We start from the raw sequence: 21,264 nt of genomic DNA on the forward strand, positions 1-21,264 counted from the left end.
AGAGCAATTTGTCGCAGGCTTTCCATAGACTTACCAAGTCCTCTCTGCATTGGTTACACTCAGTTTATATTATGGAAGCTTTCTTCACAGCCATAATAGCTAGAGACTGGTATTATAAAAAAATGAAAGCTGAGATTCTGGAGAACTAGATAGGAGCTTCAGAAAGGTACCTGAATGTTGTACCTTTGCATACTGACCCAATCCAAGCTCTGGCTGGCAGAGTATAGTCATTTAGGAGACTGATTCAGAGAAGTGCTGAGAATCCAAAATTCAATTTGAAGTCAAAGAAGGTGACTTAGGATATGTCTACACAGGAAAAATAACAAACAAACAAAGAAAAACCTTGTAGCAGCCAGTCTCAGATCCTCAGAATCTCAGGGCTCACACTGCAGGCTAAAAATAGCAGTCCAATCCAAGCCAAAACATCTGCACTGCTATTTTTAGCCCTACAGCAGGAGCCTGAGTCGGTTGATCTGGGCTCCTCACCATGGGTCTTTTTTGCTGTGTAGACGTACCCTTAGGCTCTTAATACTTTCTCTGGTTTACGTATGTAATGCTGGACTTGAGAGGTGGTGAAGGAATCCTTCCACTACCTCTTGATAATTTGAAAACACACATAAAACCCCCAAACAGACTGAAACAGGAGACTTTTTTTAAGCATATTATATCTAGTCCTCTCTAAAATCTGAGTAGATTTTACCTCCACTTCATCACTTGGCAGTGTCCAGGCTAACTGGATCTAAGGCCATGTCTACACTAAAACTTTTGCTGGCATAGCTCTGTCAGTCGGGTGTGGATGAAGTGTGATTTGTGAATAACATAGCTATGCTGGCAGTAGCCCCTAGGGTTTTGCCAGTGTAGTTTATTCTATCAAATCACTCTCCTCCTCCTCTCCCCAAGTGAATAAGCTGTATCAGTAAAGGTGCAGTTTTGCTAGTATAAGGTGTTCCCACACTAAGAACTCTTTTTCAGCATAGTGTACTGGTACAGCCATACTGGTAAAGTGTAGACCTGGACTAAATATAGCTAGGGGTCTGCATCAGAACAGAAGATTCTATGGAAAACACCTATATTAATTAAAACTGCTATAGGATGTTAATGTCCACTCAGGCAAATCTTGGTGTTTTTTAAGGACTCCTCCTGCTAAAGAAACTCCTCATGTTTTATCCATAACTCATTATACAGCTGGTTTAGCAGATGTGTTTGTTAAGAATGCCAGTAAGAATAATTGAGAGCTCTACTTCTCTATAGGATTATTTATCATGTTTATTGAGTGTACTTTGAACACTAACATATTTACTTTATATTGTAGGTTGTGATAAAGTACCTTATAATTAACTTTGAGTGAGTTTAGCTGGGTGTTCCCTCTGACCTGCAACATTGCTTCTAAAACCAAAAGCAGCAAGAGCAAAATAGAAAAGAAACAGCAGTGAGAACCAACTTAAACATTCAACTAGGAAAACCAAACAGCAGGGCTTTAATTAATTTATTTATAAAGTGATATTTTATCCCATGTATATAAATTAATGAACTTCAAAAAAAAGTTCAAGCAGCATAGTATGTTTGCTAGAAAACATGACCTTCTGGCCAGTTTGCTCAAAAGTCTTTTAAAATGTCCTCAGACAGTGTTCACTGATTGCATGAGTCTCCACATTTTGTGTTAGTTTTGCTCTCACCAGAAAAAAATAAATATTAAAGAAATATGAAATACATTGTGGAAGATCTTGTATGAAGGGATTTGTTGTTGTGTTTTTTTTAAAAAACAAGTTTCGTTTGAAATATATTAGATATTCTCAAGTCCCAGCCTCAGAACTGGATTGTGAAATTATTTACAGCAATGTAGTTGCATTGGTGTAAATCCAGAACTGGAAGGCCAAATTCTGCTCTCAGTTATAAAACCTGATTTTGTAAACACTCGCACATATATTTGCATTCATTTAGGTAGTTCTGTTGAAGGGAAGTTGCGTGCATAAATGTTTACATTATGAGGCCCATGGAGTGTAAGCTCTTAGGGGTATTTTAGACTGACTTTGTCCTTAAACACTGACAAGTTTTTTTTTCTGCCTACTGATCTGATAGGTGGTGTACTTGGGTGTGTTAGTGGAAATTAAGTAGCATTCACAATGCAATTGGCTAAAAAGTGTGTGAGAAACACTTAATTGGCAAGACTTTTTTGTTCATCAAACCCCATCAGTTTAGGGTAGTTTTTTAGATGCTATTTTAACTCAACAGTAGCCGCATCACTATATATATATATATATATATATATATATAGCTAATTTTTAATTTTTTTAAAATAGCTGAATTTAAGCATTAATCCTCCTGAAAAACTTTTCAAGTAAAATATTGTTCATGTCTTATCAATATCTTATTAGCAGCTGTGTTCAGTGAAATTATGCAGGCATGTTATTGACTTGTATTAATCTAAAGAATGGGTACTACTACTACTTTTTCTAGTATGACAGCTGAATGATCATACACATCTTATGATAGAGGGGATATGATAGAGGTCTATAAAATCATGACTGGTGTGGAGAAAGTAAATAAGAGTTATTTACTCCTTCTTATAACACACGAACTAGGGATCCCAAATGAAATTAATAGGCATCAGGTTTAAAACAGACAAAATGAAGTATTTCTTCACACAACGCACAGTCAACCTGTGGAACTCCTTGCCAGAGCATGTTGTGAAGGCCAAGAATATAACAGGGTTCAAAAAAGAGCTAGATAAGTTCATGGAGGATAGGACCATCAATGCCTACTAGCCAGAATGGGCAGGAATGGTGTCCCTAGCCTCTGTTTGCCAGAAGCTGGGAATGGGTGACAGGGAATGGATCACTTGATGATTACCTGTTCTATTCATTCCCTCGGGGGCACCTGGCACTGCCCACTGTCAGAAGACAGGATATTGGGCTAGATAGACCTTTGGTCTGACCCAGTATGGCTGTTCTTATGTTCTTACCTTTACTGCTAACCTTAAAGTTAATAAATGGTACCATAAATTTAAATTTAAATGTGTAAAATTCACTTTTCTCATTTTGAAAGGTAAATGTTGGGAAAATGGATTCTCCCATTGAGAAGTGGAACCTCATAATTGGCAATTTGGCCTTAAAACAGGTAAGTACAACTTACTCATTTTGGCATACTCTCACAAGAACAGTTGAAGTGCCCAGCACAATTTTTGATGCTAACAATAGAAAAATAGTCAAAGGATACAACACTGCAACATTCAATCAGTTCAGAGTTAACTTACTTCACTTTAATTTCTAATTTCTTATGGTAGTATATAGTCAGTTTCTAAAGTAGTACAGACTTGCAGCAGAAATAGAGCAGTTTTATCAATAAAAGATACAATACAGGTAACATCCCTGTACATATTCCCATCCTGCCTTTTCAAATATATCTCATCACTTTTTTTGAAAGAGAATATTTCTAGGGATGATTTAAAAATAGTTCCATCACCAGTGAAGTCCATTTAATCTTGACTTCTCAAATGCTTTTTATACTGTACTTTCACAGGTTATAATATTTAAATAACTGAATTGGCTGTTAGACAATAAATAGTATTAAAGTGACTAACATTTGAGAAGATAACTGCCTTTAAATCCAAAACAGCTGCTCCTTAACTAGATTTTGAATAACTGCTTCATAGTTATACATTATAGTTAAATACATACAGTGCTAAGAAGGTGTATAAAATACCCATGCTTTGACTCATTTATTTAAGTATTAGATGTAGTCTCTCATTTGCCTTCGGACATAGCTTTGTTGTTTATGTCTTTTTAAGCTTCTGAGAAGCCCCCAATTTTTTTTTGTTATTACTAGGGCTATCGATTAATCACAGTTAACTTATACAATTAACTCAAAAAAATTAATCATGACTAAAAACATTAATCGCACTTCATCGCAGTTTTTATTGCACTGTTAAACAATAGAATACTAATTGAAATGTATTAAAATTTTTTGGATGTTTTTCTACGTTTTTAAATATATTGATTTCAATTACAACACAGTGTACAGAGTTAACAGTAGCAAAGAATCCTGTGGCACCTTATAGACTAACAGACGTTTTGGAGCATGAGCTTTCGTGGGTGAATACCCACTTTGTGAGATGCATGTAGTGGAAATTTCCAGGGGCAGGTATATATATGCAGGCAAGCTAGAGGTAATGAGGTAGTTCAATCAGGGAGGATGAGGCCCTGTTCTAGCAGTTGAGGTGTGAAAACCAAGGGAGGATAAACTGGTTTTGTAATTGGCAAGCCATTCATAGTCTTTGTTTAATCCTGAGCTGATGGTGTCAGATTTGCAGATGAACTGAAGCTCAGCAGTTTCTCTTTGAAGTCTGGTTCTGAAGTTTTTTTGCTGCATGATGGCCACCTTAAGGTCTGCTATAGTGTGGCCAGGGAGGTTGAAGTGTTCTCCTACAGGTTTTTGTATATTGCCATTCCTAATATCTGATTTCTGTCCATTTATCCTTTTCCGTAGCGACTGTCCAGTTTGGCCGCCACAGTTTGTCAGCCACACCATCACCAGTTCATTCACCTGCACGTCCACCAATGTAATATACGCCATCATATGCCAGCGATGCCCCTCTGCTATGTACATCGGCCAAACTGGACAGTCGCTACGGAAAAGGATAAACGGACACAAATCAGATATTAGGAATGGCAATATACAAAAACCTGTAGGAGAACAGTTCAACCTCCCTGGCCACACTATAGCAGACCTTAAGGTGGCCATCATGCAGCAAAAAAACTTCAGGACCAGACTTCAAAGAGAAACTGCTGAGCTACAGTTCATCTGCAAATCTGACACCATCAGCTCAGGATTAAACAAAGACTATATGAATGGCTTGCCAGTTACAAAACCAGTTTCTCCTCCCTTGGTTTTCACACCTTAACTGCTAGAACAGGGCCTCATCCTCCCTGATAGAACTACCTCATTATCTCTAGCTTGCCTGCATATATATACCTGCCCCTGGAAATTTCCACTACATGCATGTGATGAAGTGGGTATTCACCCACGAAAGCTCATGCTCCAAAACGTCTGTTAGTCTATAAGGTGCCACAGGATTCTTTGCTGCTTTTACAGATCCAGACTAACACGGCTACCCCTCTGAGAGTTAACAGTGCTCACTTTATATTACTATTTTTTATTATAGATATTTGTACTGTAAAAATGGCAAACAAAAGAAATAGTATTTTTCAATTCACCTTATACACGTACTGTAGTGCAATCTTTTTATCGTGTAAGTGCAACCTACAAATGTAGACTTTTTTGTTACATAACTGCATTCAAAAACAAAACAATGTAAAACTTTAGCATGTACAAGTCCACTCAGTCCTACTTCTTGTTCAGCCAATTGTTCAGACAAACAAGTCTGTTTACATTTATGGGAGGTAATGCTTCCTATTTCTTATTTACAATGTCACCTGAAAGTGAGAAGAGGCATTCGCATGGCACTTTTGTATCTGCCATTGCAAAGTATTTTCATGCCAGTTATGCTAAACACTCGTATGTCCCTTCATGCTTTGGCCACCGTTCCAGAGGACATGCTTCCTTCTGATGATGCTCATTAAGAAAATAATTCATTAATTAAATTTGTGACTGAACTCTTTGAGGGAGAATTGTATGTCTCCTAACTCGCATTCTGCCATATATTTCGTGTTATAGCAGTCTCGGATGATGACCCAGCCCATGTGTAAGCGCGGGCGTTGTCGGGGCTCGACCCTCCCGGATGAGGAGGGGAGCCACACCAGCCTCGACCTGTCATCTGAGGGTCTAGGTCCTTGGAACTGTAGCCCACCGTCCGGGTGGCTCGGTCCCTGGGGATAGAACCGGGTGGCGGCACAGGCAAAAGGGGGCCTGGCTCTTGGTTCGGGCGGGGCACCAACACACAGTTATCTCGGCTCGAGCCCTCTTGGTTCGGGGACGGGCTGGCAAGGGTGCGGGTTGCTCGGGCCTTTTGGGACAGGACCGAGCAGTGGCACAGTCAAAGGGGGCCCAGCCCTTGGTTCAGGCGGGGCATCAACACACAGTTATCTCAGCTCCGGCCCTCTTGGTTCAGGGACGGGCTGGCAAGGGTGCGGGTCGCTCGGGCCCTTTGGGACAGGGCCGAGCAGTGGCACAGTCAAAGGGGGCCCAACCCTTGGTTCGGGCGGGCACCAACACACAGTTATCTCAATGTAGCTGGTCTCTTCAGGCCGGGGGGGGGGAAGAGGGGGATTCTGCCACCAGTGGACGGGTGGCAGGGGGAATGCAGGCCCACCCACTCCACTGCGTTCCAGCCCGGGGCCCTAGAACCGGTGATCACCACTGCAGGTGGTCAGTGGGGATCCTGACCGCAACACACTGCCCTGAGTATCGGGAAATCTGCAACCTGACTCGGGTCGGCTGCCCCTGAGCTACTTCCAGTATCCCCCTCCGAGCCTACCTGGTTTGTGGGACCAGCTTCGGGGACGTCCCACCACGGAGGCTCCTCACGGCCAGGGCTGGGCGGCAAGTCTGGCAGCTCCTCTGGGAAGTCCGGCCAGGCCTGTTCCAGGGTGTCCTCGGGGCCTCAGCAGGGGTGGGGCAGTTCTGGCCGCTTCTCGTTGTAGCGAGTGTAGGGAAGCTCTGGCAGTTCCCCGTTATAGCGAGCTCAGGGAAGCTCTGGCAGCTCCTCGTTATAGCGAGTGTAGGGAGGCCCCGGCCAGTCCGGACACTGGCCTGCGGCTTCAGCAGCTTCCCAGTCAGGAGCTCCCGCTGACAGGTCTGCTCCTGACGGTGGCTGGGGCTCAACTGAGGACTGAGGGCCGGCTTTTATCCGTCCGGGTCGCCGCTTGACCCTTTGAGGGGTGGGGCTTCCACTTAGTGGCCCCGCCCCTATGGGTGAGTGACGGGGCTCGACCCTCCCGGATGAGGAGGGGAGCCACACCGCCTCGTTACACCATGTTGTTCATTTTAAGAATATTTTCACTGCAGATTTCACAAAACACAAAAGTTACCGATGTGAGATTTCTAAAGGTAGCTACCTCACTCAGCCCATGGTTTAAGAATCTGAAGCGCCTTCCAAAATCTGAGAGGGACTAAATGTAGAGCATGCTTTCAAAATTCTTAAAAGAGCAACACTCCGATGTGGAAACTACAGCACCAAAACCACCGAAAAAGAAAGTCAACCTTCTGCTGGTGGAATCTGACACAGATGATGAAAATGAACTTGCTTCGATCTGCACTGCTTTGGATGGTTATCGACCAGAACCCGTTATCAGCATGGATGCTTGTCCTTTGGAGTGGTGGTTGAAGTATAAAGGAACATATGAATGTTCCATATGAATGCCTGTTCTCACTTTCAGTTGATACTGTGAACAAGAAGTGGGCAGCATTATCTCCTGAAAATGTAAACAAACTTGTTTGTCTGAGTGACTGGCTGAACAAGAAGTAAGACTGAGTGGACTTGTAAGCTCTAAAATTTTACATTGTTTTATTTTTGAATGCAGTTTTTTGGTACATAATTCTATATTTGTAAGTTCAACTTTCATGATAAAGAGATTGCACTACAGTACTTTCATTACGTGAATTGAAAAATACTATTTTCTTTTTTACAGTGCAAATATTTGTAATAAAAATAATATAAAGTGAGTACTATACACTTTTTGTATTCTGTATCGTAATTGAAATCAATATACACCTCTACCCCGTTATAACGCCACCCAATATAACACAAATTCGGATATAACACAGTAAAGCAGCGCTCCAGGCGGGTGGGGCTGCGCACTCCGGCGGATCAAATCAGGTTCGATATAATGCGGTTTCACCTATAACTCGGTAAGATCTTTTGGCTCCCAAGGACAGTGTTATATCGAGATAGAGGTGTATTTGAAAATGTAAAGAACTTCCAAAAATATTTAAATAAATGTTATTCTTTTAATTGCTTGACAGGCCTAGTTATTACTTTCATCATATTTGATGCGTTGAATAATTGTTAAAGCCTTTCTTATTGAAGAAGAGTGAACAGTTCTTCCTTCAGACTCCATAAATTCTGCTTCTTAATCATCCAAGGAGATCACAGTTGAGCTATACAAATTCTCCCTTTCCATAGTGGCTGAGCATACTTCCTCTGATGCCTCTCAAACGTGAGATATGAGAGACAGGGAATGGTATTAATTGGTTTATGTCTAACAATTATTTTAAGTTGAGATGTTTTCTGATATTAATGAACTCTTGTTTTACTCTCCTAGGTCCAGGCAACAGTAGTTGGTTTTCTAGCAGCAGTGGCAGCAGTCACACTGGGCTGGATTCCAGAGGGCAAATATCGCCTTGATCATTCAATCCTATTGTGTTCTAGCAGTGTAGCAACTGCCTTCATAGCATCTCTTCTACAGGGTAAAAATATATTTGTAATGTTCTACAGTGACAGTTTTACAGTAAATATGAAATGTGCATATGTGTCACAATGTTACTTAAGATATAAATCCCAGCAGAGTACAATCTGTCTGAAGCAGACAAATGGCAGTTGAATGCCCTTTGCACCATTCATGCTAAAAATTAAAATCACAGTAATGAAATTGGATCACAAAAAGAACCTAGGCATAGATTTTCCTGAATATCTCTTTTCCAAGATGTTTAATTTGTGGGGAAACAGCTGTGTTGAAATTTGCTTCCTCTGTTTATTATTGCTAAACTGGTTTTAAATTATGACCACAATTCTGGCCCACTGCTTTATTATACTTGCCCATAGATTGTCATATTATTTGAAGGAGTTTTAAATAAAACCTTACGTCATATTCAGTGACCCACCTAGCACTTATGCCTTTTATAGAATATCTTAGTGAAACCATGTTTAAGTTTGAAAAGTATGGTGCTAATTGTGTCCACAGCAAAAGAAATATTTTAAAAACCAAATCCTAGTGGGCTTGAAGACAGACAGTGTGATGTGATATGTTATCCAATCACATGGCACTCCAGTCATGATTCTCTGTGAACCAAAAGATGTTGGTTTTAGATTCTAAGTTCTTAACAATGCACACTGAGGTGGGTTTCCAGTAAAATGTCAAGACTGGAGCAGCTTTCTTAGACTTATATGCCACCTACAACACTGTATGGAGAAACAGCCTTTTCCTGAAAGCCAATACAATTATCCCATGCATTGTGCCAATAATGTTCTTCAGAGAAGTTCTGATCAATCATAGATTTCATGTTTTCTTGGGTGACCCATTCAGCAGACCACACACTCTCTATAGTAGCCCACTACAGTGATCAGTCTTAGCGCTGATCCTGTTTAATATGTACCTTCCTCAAACATCATCACAGAAATTTGTCTGTGCTGATGACATTGCTCTAACTACATAGGCACAAGATTTATCTGTCAAAGAACAAATCCTAAATAAGGACCTGAATACCAGGAAAGAATATTCATGGCTAAAACCAGACCCCACCAAGACTGTTGTGCCAGCACTACATCTAAATAATCAAAAGGCCAGGGTGGAACTGCATGTGGACTTCTGTGGCCAGTAGATAAACGATACCATCCTGAAATATCTTGGTGTGACATTTGACCGAAGCCTCACATGCATCTAGCACCTGAAAATATTCATGACAAAATAAAGATGTGTGTAAATCTCATTAAGAAACTGGCAGGAATGACCTGGGAAGCTGTTTCAAAAACCCTATGGATCTCTTCACTGGCCCCTGTTTATTCTACCACAGAATACTGTTCAACCATGTGGATAAATAGCTTTCATGCTTCACTTGTTGACTTTCAGCACTGCTCTTGCAATATTATGGCACAGTAAAATCAACACCACAGCTGTGGCTACCAGTAGTGGGGTACGTCCACCCCCCATGTTTTTTTGCAATGTGAGAATCCTTCAAAAATTGTATCATATTCAAGGGAGCAAGGATCTTCCAGTATATGAAGTCTTAAATAACATACCAAGATTTTGACTCAAATCCAGAAAATCCTTATTTGGCTCGCAATGCAAGAGCTTAAAGATTCAGACTGAAGTTCAATTGCAAGCAAGATGGAAGGATGCCAAAATCCCAATCAAATGTCTCATCAAGGACCCAACCAGAGAGAACCCAGTGGCTTTTCATTCCCACAGAAAATATGGTCCACTTTGAACCATAGCTGCATATCACAAAGGAGATGGGCCTACCTCTTTCATAAATGGGAACTGAGACACAATCCTACTTATGACTGTGGAACAGGGTGGATAAAAATCAATGATTTAAAAAAAATAAAAAATTGGATTTCTTTTATTTAAATTGTATTTTTTTATTTACATCAGATTTTTTTGATAAAATGCTTTTTGAGGAAAAAAACCTATTTAAAGATAGCTCAAAGATATCTCATCATGGAATATGGATTATAAATTCTTTTTCTGTAGTAGGAGACAATATATTCATGTAATGTTTAAGAAAAGTTTTGTAAATGAGTTAATGGATTAGGGACCCAATTTTATGAAGTTTCAAGGCCTTCTGTATAGATTATTTAGGTTAATCTTTCTATCTACCCAATGGGACTCAGTGCTCAGTCTAGAAGATACCATCAGAGATGCTTAGTTTTGCAGTTCTCAAACTGGATTTGTGTCTCCAGAGATAACATGCTTGTTAACAGCAAAAATGTTTTAAAATAAATAATACACAGAGATGAGAAATAACAAACCTCAACCCTATTGTCCCTCTACACAGAGTCAATCCCTTACTTCTCTCTAAAAGTGCAAAGTTTCAAAAAGTTCAGTGAATAGAAGATTGTTGGGGCAGAATAGATCTGGACAAGGAGAAGACGTCTGAAGATAAATGTGAGAAGGGAGGAACAGGCAGTAGAAACAAAAATGAAATTGTTTGAGCAGCATATTCCAGAAGTCTTGAGGTCTTTCTGAGTGTAGCCTTCATTGATTTGAGATCTACCATACCATTCTGTCACTAGAAGGGAAAACCTATAATGGCAGCAGGCCGTAAAATAGACCCAGCTTGGGAATTTTAATGAAGTTCCTCTACCTGTGGGTAAGACAGGCATGCATGCAAAATGCAAACAGTGCAACAAAGAAATACAAGGCCTGATTGATTGCCCAAATGAAACAACATCGTGAGAAGTGTTCCTTCTCAGGAGGAAGCTGCATTGAAGATGATGAAAGGAACATGTCTGAACATGCAGGATCTTCATGTTGGTAAACTTTTTTATTTCATAATTCTCTCTTAAGGACTGCCTGTCTTCCTCCTGGACTATTCTTGAATTTGCATGTTTGAGCAAAAAATATAGTTGTTACTTGATGGTACTATCATTTTAGATGCAGTTGTGATAAAAAATAAATAGCTGAAATAGGCAGATCTTTCTGTTACAATTTCACCTTTTAAGTAGTACTGAGTGTCAGTGAATGCACTGAGTAATACTAAATGAGCAGTATGGTAATAATAATTAAATAACTGCATTGACTTATTTTGTTTAGGAGAATCCATCCTCAACATATGGGATTCTGAAGACTATCCACTTTCAAGATCACCATCATTTTCTATAGTTTCAGAGTTATCTGCCAATGATAATGTTTCAGTCACATCATGTATGTCACATAGCCACAGTATATCACCTGCAGCAAAAATAAAAAATAAAATCTCCATCATCCAGAAACAACCATAGATACATTTGTGATAAGAACTAGCAGATTACAAAAAGAAGTGATTGATGAAAAAATTGCCCGGTTTGTTTATGCAACACTCTCCTTTCCATATGATTGAGAACCCACACTTCATTAACATGGTTCAGTCATTAAGACCAGGATACAGTTCATGCAGCAGAGCAGATGTCACAGGCAAATTGCTGGATAAAGTGTATGAAAGAGAAATTGAGCAGTGTGCAAAAGGTCTAGAGGGTAAAATTATTAACCTGAGTCTTGATGGATGGAGCAATGTCCACAATGATCCTGTTGTATGTGCTTGTGTGACAATAGAAGAAGGGCATGTCTTCCTTACAGAAACAATTGATACATCAGGAAATGGACACACAGCAGAATACTTACAAGAAGTAGCAGTAAACAGTAAGCAGTATAACAAACTGTGGAAAAAAAAATTCTTATGTCTAGTAGGGAGCTTTGTCACAGACAATGCAGCAAATGTATCCAGGATTAGAAGAAATTATTTAGAAGAGAGCCCCAAGCTAATAACATACGCTTGCAGTGCTCATTTGATGCACTTCCTAGCCAAAGACTTTAGTGTTCCAGAAATAAAGACTAATGTTGTTGAAATTGCAAAATACTTCGGTAACAACCACTTTGCAGCAGCTGCTCTGAAAAAAGTGGGAGGAACCAAGCTAATTCTCCTACAAGATGTGCGATGGAACTCAATAGTGGACTGTTTTGAGCACTATATCAAGAACTGGCCTAATCTGATGATAGTTTATGAACAAAATCATGAAAAAATAGATTGCACTGTCACAGCGAAAGTTCTCAACGTTGGGCTTAAGAGGAATGTTGAACACACGCTGAGTACCCTAAAGCCTATTTCTGTAGCCTTGAACAAAATGCAGGGAAATAGCTGTTTAATTGCTGATGCTGTTGAAATTTGGAAGGAACTGAGTGAGATCTTAAAATGAGAAATATGCAGTGACAGAATTTAAATTACAAGGATTAAAAAACTAATGGGACGGTCACTATCTTCAGCTCACTTTCTTGCAGTTATTCTCAATACTCGGTACTAGGGTCAAACCTTAACTGTTGAAGAAGAGGAGTTGGCTATGACATGGACATCCAGCAATCATCCCTCCATAATGTCAACTATAATAAACTTCAGAGCTAAGTTCAATAAATATATGAGTGCTGATGATGTTTTAAAGCAAGTCACACCAGTGAACTGGTGAAATTCACTTAAGCACTTGGATTCAGAGACTGTTGAAGTGATAATCTCACTTTTAACTGCAGTAGCTTCTTTTGCTGGTGTAGAAAGACTATTTTCTTCCTTTTGGACTAATTCATTCCAAACTGAGAAATTGTTTGGGACCTGAAAAAAGCAGGAAAGCATGTTTTTCTTTTCCAGATTATGAACAAACAGGAAAATGAAGGTGAAGATGATTGATTGAGTTAGCTGCAGAAGCCAATATTTTAAGATTCTCAGGTTGACCTGGCTGACATAGTCAATTTTAATTTTTTTTAATATTTCATTTAACTATTTTAGCTAAAAACAATTTTAACAAAAACAAACCTGATTTTAAAAAACTTGACTGTTTAAATTCAAAAATTCATATGCTTGTTTTGTTAAAATATTATGTTTGCTGTTGAAGAAAAAAATCCAGAATACATAATGTTGTTGTTGTTTTTAGTTAAATAAAACAATTTAAGTGTCTGTCTGGTGATTGTTCTCCTCCTAATACAGCATGGCAAGGAAATCCTCCAAATATTAATGATTAACCTATTGAATTGGAGATAGTTCACCTCCCAATGACTTCATAAATATGTGCTTCAGTTACCAAACCATCATTCATTTTCTGATATAGCTGCAAAACTAATCTGAAAAGTTTTCAAAATAAATCACTTAAAAATGTATAGTGTGTACCTTCTAAAAATGAAATCTACATCTATCTCTGAGTTGTGAAGAATATGTGTTAAGGTTATAACTACCAACAAGAATGCACTTTTATGTATGATTAAATTGAGTCTTCCTGACTAGTGATTTAAATCAATTTAAATTAAATCAAATCCACCCTGCTGTGGAAATAGACTTCAAACTATGGAACATCTTGTTGAGCAATGTCCCATAAGATCATATTTTGGAGGTATCTCTGCCATCCACTCAGCTTCACCTGAAGCAATCATTTGGATTGCCAGCCTAGACTTAGACGTTTAACACTGCAGGTTTTAAGCCATATGAAATAACACTTTGCCAATGTGGCCATATAGGGGAGTAAGAGGGTATTGGAGAGGGCCTTATGCCCTGTGAGGTTGTGCAGGGCTGACTCATTGTCCTTGTCTACACTAGGGAAAAAAAGTATACTCTTAATTTGAGGCAAATTCCTAGTGAAGACAAGGCAGTTTGTAACTTTCATGTACTAGGCTTCATAGTCTTTAACTTGACTTATTTACTCATGTGAAAATGTGCAAACTGCCTTGTCTTTACTAGGATTTTGCCTCAAGTTAAGAACACACTTCTTTTTCTAGTGAATACACAGCCATGAAGACCAATCATGGAAAGCAGGGTGGAATCAGGAGTAGGGATGGGGAACAGACTTATGGCTGTGCATGCCCCTACCTGTGTACTGGCTGACAGGAGTGGGAAGTTTGCTATGTCAGATAGTGGGATGACATAGCATATTCCCTCCTAAATTTCCAACTCCTTCAGGAGCTCAGGAAGTACTGTAACTGTCACAATTTCTCATGACACAGTTAGGCACTATCTCTTAAACAGGGCTGAGAGTAAACTACTGATCTACAATAAATAGTATATACAAATAAGGTGAAGGCAGAGAAGAAAATAATTTAAAAAATATGTAAATAATGTTAAAAATAATAGAATACACACATTTGAATTCTTGTCAGCTTCTCTTCTCTCTTAGGTCTACTGGAGGATGAGAGGGAAAATTCTCTTCAGTACCAAATAATATTGCTAATGTAACACTGTGAATAATATTCTTGACAGCCATTGAATACTATAGAAAATTACTCTTAAAATAATTTCAGTGTTGCTATTTTTAGAAAGCATACTAACTGTTGACCTCGGTGTAAAATGTTGTTTTGATTGACTGTGCATCTAATAGTGAATTTTTAAAAAAAAATTACACAGTTTAGTGACTTGTGGCATTTCTGGTAGGACATCCTGAAAAAATGTGTGCCTCTGATAATAGCTAATGCATATTTATTGAGTGATGAAATCTGACTGTTCATTCAGCTAGACCAGGGCTTGGCAACCTTCAGTACACGGCCCCTGCAGCTCCCAGTGGCCGCATTTTGCCATTCCCAAGCAATGGGAGCTGCGGGAAACGCCGCAGGCTGCAGGGACATGCTGGCAACCACTTCCTGCAGCTCCCTTTGGCTGGGAACAGCGAACTGCGGCCACTGGGAGCTGCAGGGAACCGTGCTTGCGGACAATCAATGTAAACAAAATGTTGTGTGACCCGCCAGCAGATTACCCTGATTGGCCGCGTGTCGAAGGTTGCCGACCCCTGCGCTATATCTAATTAAATAACCCTGTTTGAAAAAAAAAGAAGAAATAAAATTAAATTTTGTTGAGTCAAGTGGGAGGAAGCATGATCTTAGGACAAAGGCACAAGCTTGTATTTGTCAGCACCTCTGGTTTTGATTTCCAGTTTTTCCATAGTTTTCCTGTGGGATTACAATGTAAATAAAGATTGACATGTTTTCCTACCTTCGATCTAGGGATAATAATGGTTGGAGTTATTGTTGGATCAAAGAAGACTGGCATAAATCCTGACAATGTTGCCACACCTATTGCAGCGAGTTTTGGAGACCTTATCACTCTTGTTATACTGGCTTGGATAAGTCAGGGTCTTTATAATTGCCTTGGTAAGTATGTTCCTAACTACATGTGCCGTTGAGAGGCTCTTCTTTTGTTGTTGTTAAACATTTAAATAGATACACATTCTATTTGATACCAAATGATAGATCTTTGTTTGAAACATTAGGCCACAGCTATTTATTCTTTTTAAGATAAACAGGCTCTCAAGCACTAGCTGCAATCAGCTGAAATCCCTATTTTCCCCCTTCCCAGTATGTGTTACTATACTAACCAGTCTAAAAGTGTCCCAGTCAGTCAGCGGATGTACTTGTCACTGGAACTCCTGAACTAGCTCCTCTTCCTGAGAGAGAGAATCTGGCTTTGTTAGAGTTTCTGAATGTCCACCTTCAAATCAAATCTTAGCCCTCTCCAGACCATTGTTTGACTTGTCACACTTGCTCAGGTAATTGTTTCTTTGTTGACTAGCTGTTTTTGTGTATGTCTACACTGGCAGAGTTACAGCGCTGCTCAGAGAGTGCTGAAGGGAAACTGCTATTATGTGTTCACACTGTCAGCTGCCTGCACAATAGCATGTTTGCATTTGCAGCGGTATTCGGAGCGGTGCACTCTGGGCAGCTATCCCACAGAGTATTTCTTCCACTTCTGCCACTAAGAGTTGTGGGAAGATGGAGGGGGTCACGGGGCATCCTGGATCCTGTCCCAATGCTCTGTGATGCATTGCTTTACATCTCAGAAATCCCTGTGCTTCCATCCTTATTTGGCACCATCTTTCAGTGGTTTGTGTACGGCTCGCTCTGCCTTTTTTGGTCTGCAGGAATGGATCCTGAACCATTGTCCAATATGCTGCTTGCTCTGACTAACACATCATGAGTGGCAGTGGAGTTATTCCTTAAACTACAAAGGCAAAAGAAGTGTGACTTTGATCTCGCCACGCCTAGTAGTTATGACACAAGATTGCCTGTGGCATTCACGGAGGTGCTGACCACAGTGGAACGCCGCTTTTGGGCTCAGGAAACAAGCACTGAGTATTGGGATCACATTGTGATGCACATCTGGGATGACAACCCGTGGCTGCAGAACTTTCGGATGAGGTATTCATGGAATTATGTGATGAGTTCACCCCAGCTCTGCGGCACAAGTACACAAGAACGAGAGCTGCTCTGCTGTTGGAAAAGCGCATGGCGATAGCACTGTGGAAGCTGGCTATTCCAGACTGCTACAGATCGGTCGCTAACCAGTTCAGAGTGGGAAAGTCAACTGTTGGACTCATGTGGACAGAAGTGTGCAGGACCGTTAATCACATCCTGCTCCGAAAGATCGTGACTCTAGGCAACATGCGTGACATTGTGGATGGCTTTGCACAAATGGGCTTCCCTAACTGTGAAAGGGCAATAGATGGGACCAGATCACCTAGCCACCGAGTACATTAATTGGAAGAGGTATTTCTCTATGGTTCTCCAGGCACTTGTGGATCAGCATGGGAGTTTCACAGACATTAACACAGGCTGGTCCAGAAAGGTGCATGATGCACACATCTTTCGGAACTCTGGCCTGTTCAGGAAGCTGCAAGCAGAGACTTTCTTCCCAGACCAGAAGATCACCGTAGGGGAAGTCAAAATGCCCATTGTGATCTTGAGAGACCCTGCTTACCCCTTAATGCCATGGATTATGAAGCCATACACGGGGCACCTTGACAGCAGCAAGGAGCGGTTCAAAAACAGACTGAGCAAATGCAGAATGACTGTTGAGTGTGCTTTTGGCTGTTGCCTGCAGTCACTGCGTATATGGGAAACTGGACCTGGACAATGACAATACTCCTATGCTTATAGCCGCGCGCTGTACGCTCCATCATATTTGTGAAGGGAAGGGTGAAAGCTTCACTCTGGGCTGGACCGCTGAATTCTGGGTCGTGCTTTGTTTGCTGGTGCCTAGAGCTGCCGCTGTCCGGAGGAGGCTAGCCAGTCACACCTGTTGGATCTTGGCGAAGGGCAAACAGGAGAGGAGGCTCTTGGTAAGTGGATTTGATTTTGGAAATCGCTGAAGCAAGTTGTTGGGGGCAGGAGGGTTGCAGAAAGCAGGCTTGTGTCTGTATTATGCACGTACCACCGCATGCCTAGTCTGAGCGCCGGAACAGGCTGTTGATTGACTCCCTCACTTTACAGGAATCTGTCTGAGAGTTCTCCAGGAAACTCTCATGGAGATACTGGGTAATCCACTACTGCAGGTTCTTTGGCAGAGCTGCTTTGTTTCTTGCCCCATTAAGGGTAACGTTCCCGCACCACTCTGCTGTCACAGTGGGGGGACCACCATTGCTGCACACAGGTGAGCCGTATAAGGGCCAGGGTGGAAGCCGCAGTCTTGGAGAAGACCCTCCTTTGATTCTCTGCTCACCCTCAGCAGTGAGCTATCTTTCATAATGAACACAGCCTGTGGAAAATGTGGGCACAGGGATGATTGTCAGGCCCCCACTACAGTGCTGGCTCTCCCCAAAAGCCACGTGCCCAGTGTACAGTAGGGTCAGGGAACACTGATTTCCCCCTATCCCTACAGCTGCTCACCATTTTGGGGGTTTTGTGGCTCAGCCAGTTAGTGACAAGTATGTGAATAGTGGCTGTGTTTTAAATCACTGGATCAGTGTACTGTGTGTTGTAAACAACACTGCTTCTGTAAAATGTTGCGTTTTGGCTTCACAGAGTTGACCTTGGGAGCCCAGACTCCCTCTTTGTTATCACCAGTTGAACACTGTGCAAAATTAGAAAGCGTCCTCAAAGAACTAAGGAGGACTTTCTGCGTGAGGTTATGAGGCACTCCGCGGCGGAAAAATTGAATAGGAATTGAAGGAGTGGTGGGACAGTGAGAAGAGGGACTGAAAGGAAAATGCGGTGCACCAGAATGAAGCCACGGAGCGGCTCTTAAAGGTTTTGGAGCACCAAGCGGACACGCTTCAGACAATACTAGTACTGCCGACTGAGCGGCTCTGTGCCCGCCCCGCCCTTGCAGGAGCTGTCGCAAAACTCTTTCCCATGCGCCCCCCCAGACACTGCCAATACACTCTTATCAACCTCCTGGCTCCAGTCCGTACCCGCGGCATTCTACTCCTGCCCCATGATAGTCCAGCCATGCGGACTCCCAGTACCCGCTGCACTCTACACCCATCCCTTGCAGTTTATCCCTTCTGAAGTACGGTACCAGCTGCAATGTACTCCAAAGGAGAAGGCTGGATATGATCCCTGGACATACACAAATCCTTAACCATCCTGGGACCCCCTTCCTCCTGGGACCTTCCCTTCCCTCAGTGCTGATGTGGTTTTTTTGTTTGTCTCTCTCCTCCGGTTGTTGTTTTTTAATAAAAGAGTTGTTTTGATTTGAAAGCAATCTTTATTCCATTAACTGAAAGCAAACAGAGCCCTGCAAAGCAACAGGCAATTTTCTTAAACTTTCATAGTGCATCGTCTGCACCAATCCCAGACGCCTCCTAGCATTACAAGCACTGCACTCCTGAGTATAGGAACAAATGTTAGTGGCTTTCAGCTTCAAATTGCTGTCTCCAGGCATCCCTGAGCCTTATGGCCCCACACTGCACCCCTCTAATAGCCCTGGTCTCTGGCTATTCAAATTCAGCCTCCAGGCAGCAGAATTCCTGGGGCGGCAGAATTCCAGGGGCAGCATTCCAGGTTTTTTGGGGTTTTTTTGGCTTCGGGTGTTGTGCTCTCTGAGAGTTTGTTTGTTTTGTTTTGTTTTGCTTGGGGCAACAAAAAATGTAAGCCGGCCCTCCCTCTGGGGTAGAAAAGAGCTCCTGGCTGCATGCATCTCTGACCTCCAACTTGTCCTCTGCTTCTGGGTCCCCCCCCCCCCACATCCTTGTCCAAGACTTCCTCCTCCTGGCTCAGTCCACTCTCAAGTGGCACGCAAGCCACCCAAGTATCCACAGTGGCCTTTGCACTGGAAGTGGGGTTGCCACCGAGTATCGCATTCAGCTCTTTGTAGAACCAGCAGCTTGTGTGCGGAGCACTGGAGCAGCGGTTTGCCTCCCCTGCCTTGTGGTAGGCATTCTGCGGCTCCTTCACTTTAACCCTGCACTGCCGTGTGTCCCGGTCATGGCCCCTTTCTGTCATTCATCGTGAAATCTGTCCATAGTATCAAAATTCCTGTAGCTGGAGCACAGCTGGGACTGGACAGCCTCCTCTCCCCAAATGCCGATGAGGTCCAGCGGCTCGGCATAGCTCCAAGCGGGGGATCACCTGGTGTGTGGAACAGGCCTGGCCACCTGGAAAGATGCACTGAGACCACTGCACACATCACTGAGCAAACAGGAAGGGGACTTTCAAAATTCCAAAGGAATTTACGGGGTGGGGATGACTGTTGGTCACCTGAGCGCAGGGTAGTAGAGTTCAAACTGATGACCAGAGAGGCAAAAACAGGCATTGTGAGACACCTTCCGGAGGCCAATCGCAGCGCTGCAGTCGACCAGGGTGTCTACACTGGCACCGCGGTACTGTAGCCCCGGCGCAGAAAGCTGTATGCCTCTTGTGAGGGTGTGGTTGTGTTTTTTTTTTTTAAACAGCACTGCAACTGTGCAGTTTCTGCGCACTAAGTGGCTTGGCAGTGGTATCCACCTTGGGAGTTACAATGCAGAAAGCTGGTTTACTGCATAGAAACTTGCCAGTGTAGACAAGGTCTTTGTGTAGAGAGGTCTGCTTCTGTTTTTTTGAATGGTTTGTGGTTTTAGTCATTGTTAAAGTTCCTAGAGTCAAGGCTATATATGTATGCAGGCAAATCAGAATATCTAGATAAAATAAAGCTAAAAATAACATAAACTGAAAAAAATAATCCATTGAAATAACGACGGACTCCTGCTATTCCCCAAATTGCAACAAAATATTGGACTTTTAAATTATAAACATGAGCCAGCCTGTGGGCATCATCAAACTGGCTTTAACTTTTCACTGCTTTTTCCTTTGGGAACCACCACTGCTCAACAGTAAATAATGTGATTGTTGCTAGCTGCTCCATAGAATGGTGCTACTCTTCCCTTGTTGTCTGTGTTTTGTCTGTCTTCCAAGGATCGAAAATTCTTTTCTGAACCTAAACTTGTCGATTTTATAATAGCCCTGTGCATGGCAGCAAGGACTGCTCAGCCATAACACTGACTTTCTAATTCAATCTTAAAAGATGAAAAGTGGAAAACTACCATGAGATCAGACCCACCACATAAATGAGGCCTACAATGAGTCCTACTGACTACCAACCTCAAATGGCAGTGTTTTAACACTGTCAGGTTGTCGGCCAGAGTTGCATTTTGTCTGGCTTCCTGGTAACCTTTTTATTCCCCTCAGTCATCTAGGAGTTGAGATTGGTAGGCTATGAACATGTGAATCGCACATCCATCTCTCCCAACTCAGTTTGGTTGTGGACTGGTCATTTTTTTGCCTATTTTTCTACTTTTATGGCAGAACTAGAATTTTTATGTTTGTGGAGCTCTTGAAACTATTACTGTGGCTTCTAGGACAGGGATCGGCAGCCTTTGGCGCACTGCCCATCAGGGTAATCTGCTGGAGCGCCGCAAGACATTTTGTTTATGTTGACCATCTGCAGGCATGGCCCCCCACAGCTCCCAGTGGCCATGGTTCGCTGTTCCCGGCCAATGAGAGCTACAGGAAGCAGCAGCCAGCAGGTCCCCGTGGCCTGTGCTGCTTCCCACAGCTCCCATTGGCCAGGTACGATGAACTGCAGCCACTGAGAGTTGTGGGGAGCCGTTTCTGTGGACAGTCAATGTAAACAAAATGTCTCGCCGCCCACCAGCAGATTACCCTGGTGGGCTGT

General features: G+C 42.0%; 2 protein-coding genes across 8 annotated transcripts in view; one reads left to right on the plus strand and one right to left on the minus strand.

The window, feature by feature from the left end:
* WASHC4 (WASH complex subunit 4) overlaps nt 1-21,264 on the minus strand; it is a 275,049-nt gene that overhangs the window by 175,486 nt on the left and 78,299 nt on the right. The gene's annotated exons all lie outside the window — the stretch shown is intronic.
* The window catches only part of SLC41A2 (solute carrier family 41 member 2), a 95,859-nt gene that overhangs the window by 23,272 nt on the left and 51,323 nt on the right, over nt 1-21,264 (plus strand). For all 3 annotated transcript variants that reach the window (XM_050945765.1, XM_050945755.1, XM_050945775.1), the window contains 3 exons: nt 3,046-3,117; nt 8,220-8,364; nt 15,342-15,488. In XM_050945765.1, the coding sequence (XP_050801722.1) occupies nt 3,046-3,117; nt 8,220-8,364; nt 15,342-15,488 (364 nt within the window). The remainder of the gene's footprint in view (nt 1-3,045; nt 3,118-8,219; nt 8,365-15,341; nt 15,489-21,264) is intronic.

The sequence above is a fragment of the Gopherus flavomarginatus genome, chromosome 1, assembly GCF_025201925.1.
Source record: "Gopherus flavomarginatus isolate rGopFla2 chromosome 1, rGopFla2.mat.asm, whole genome shotgun sequence".
NCBI lineage: Eukaryota > Metazoa > Chordata > Testudines > Testudinidae > Gopherus > Gopherus flavomarginatus.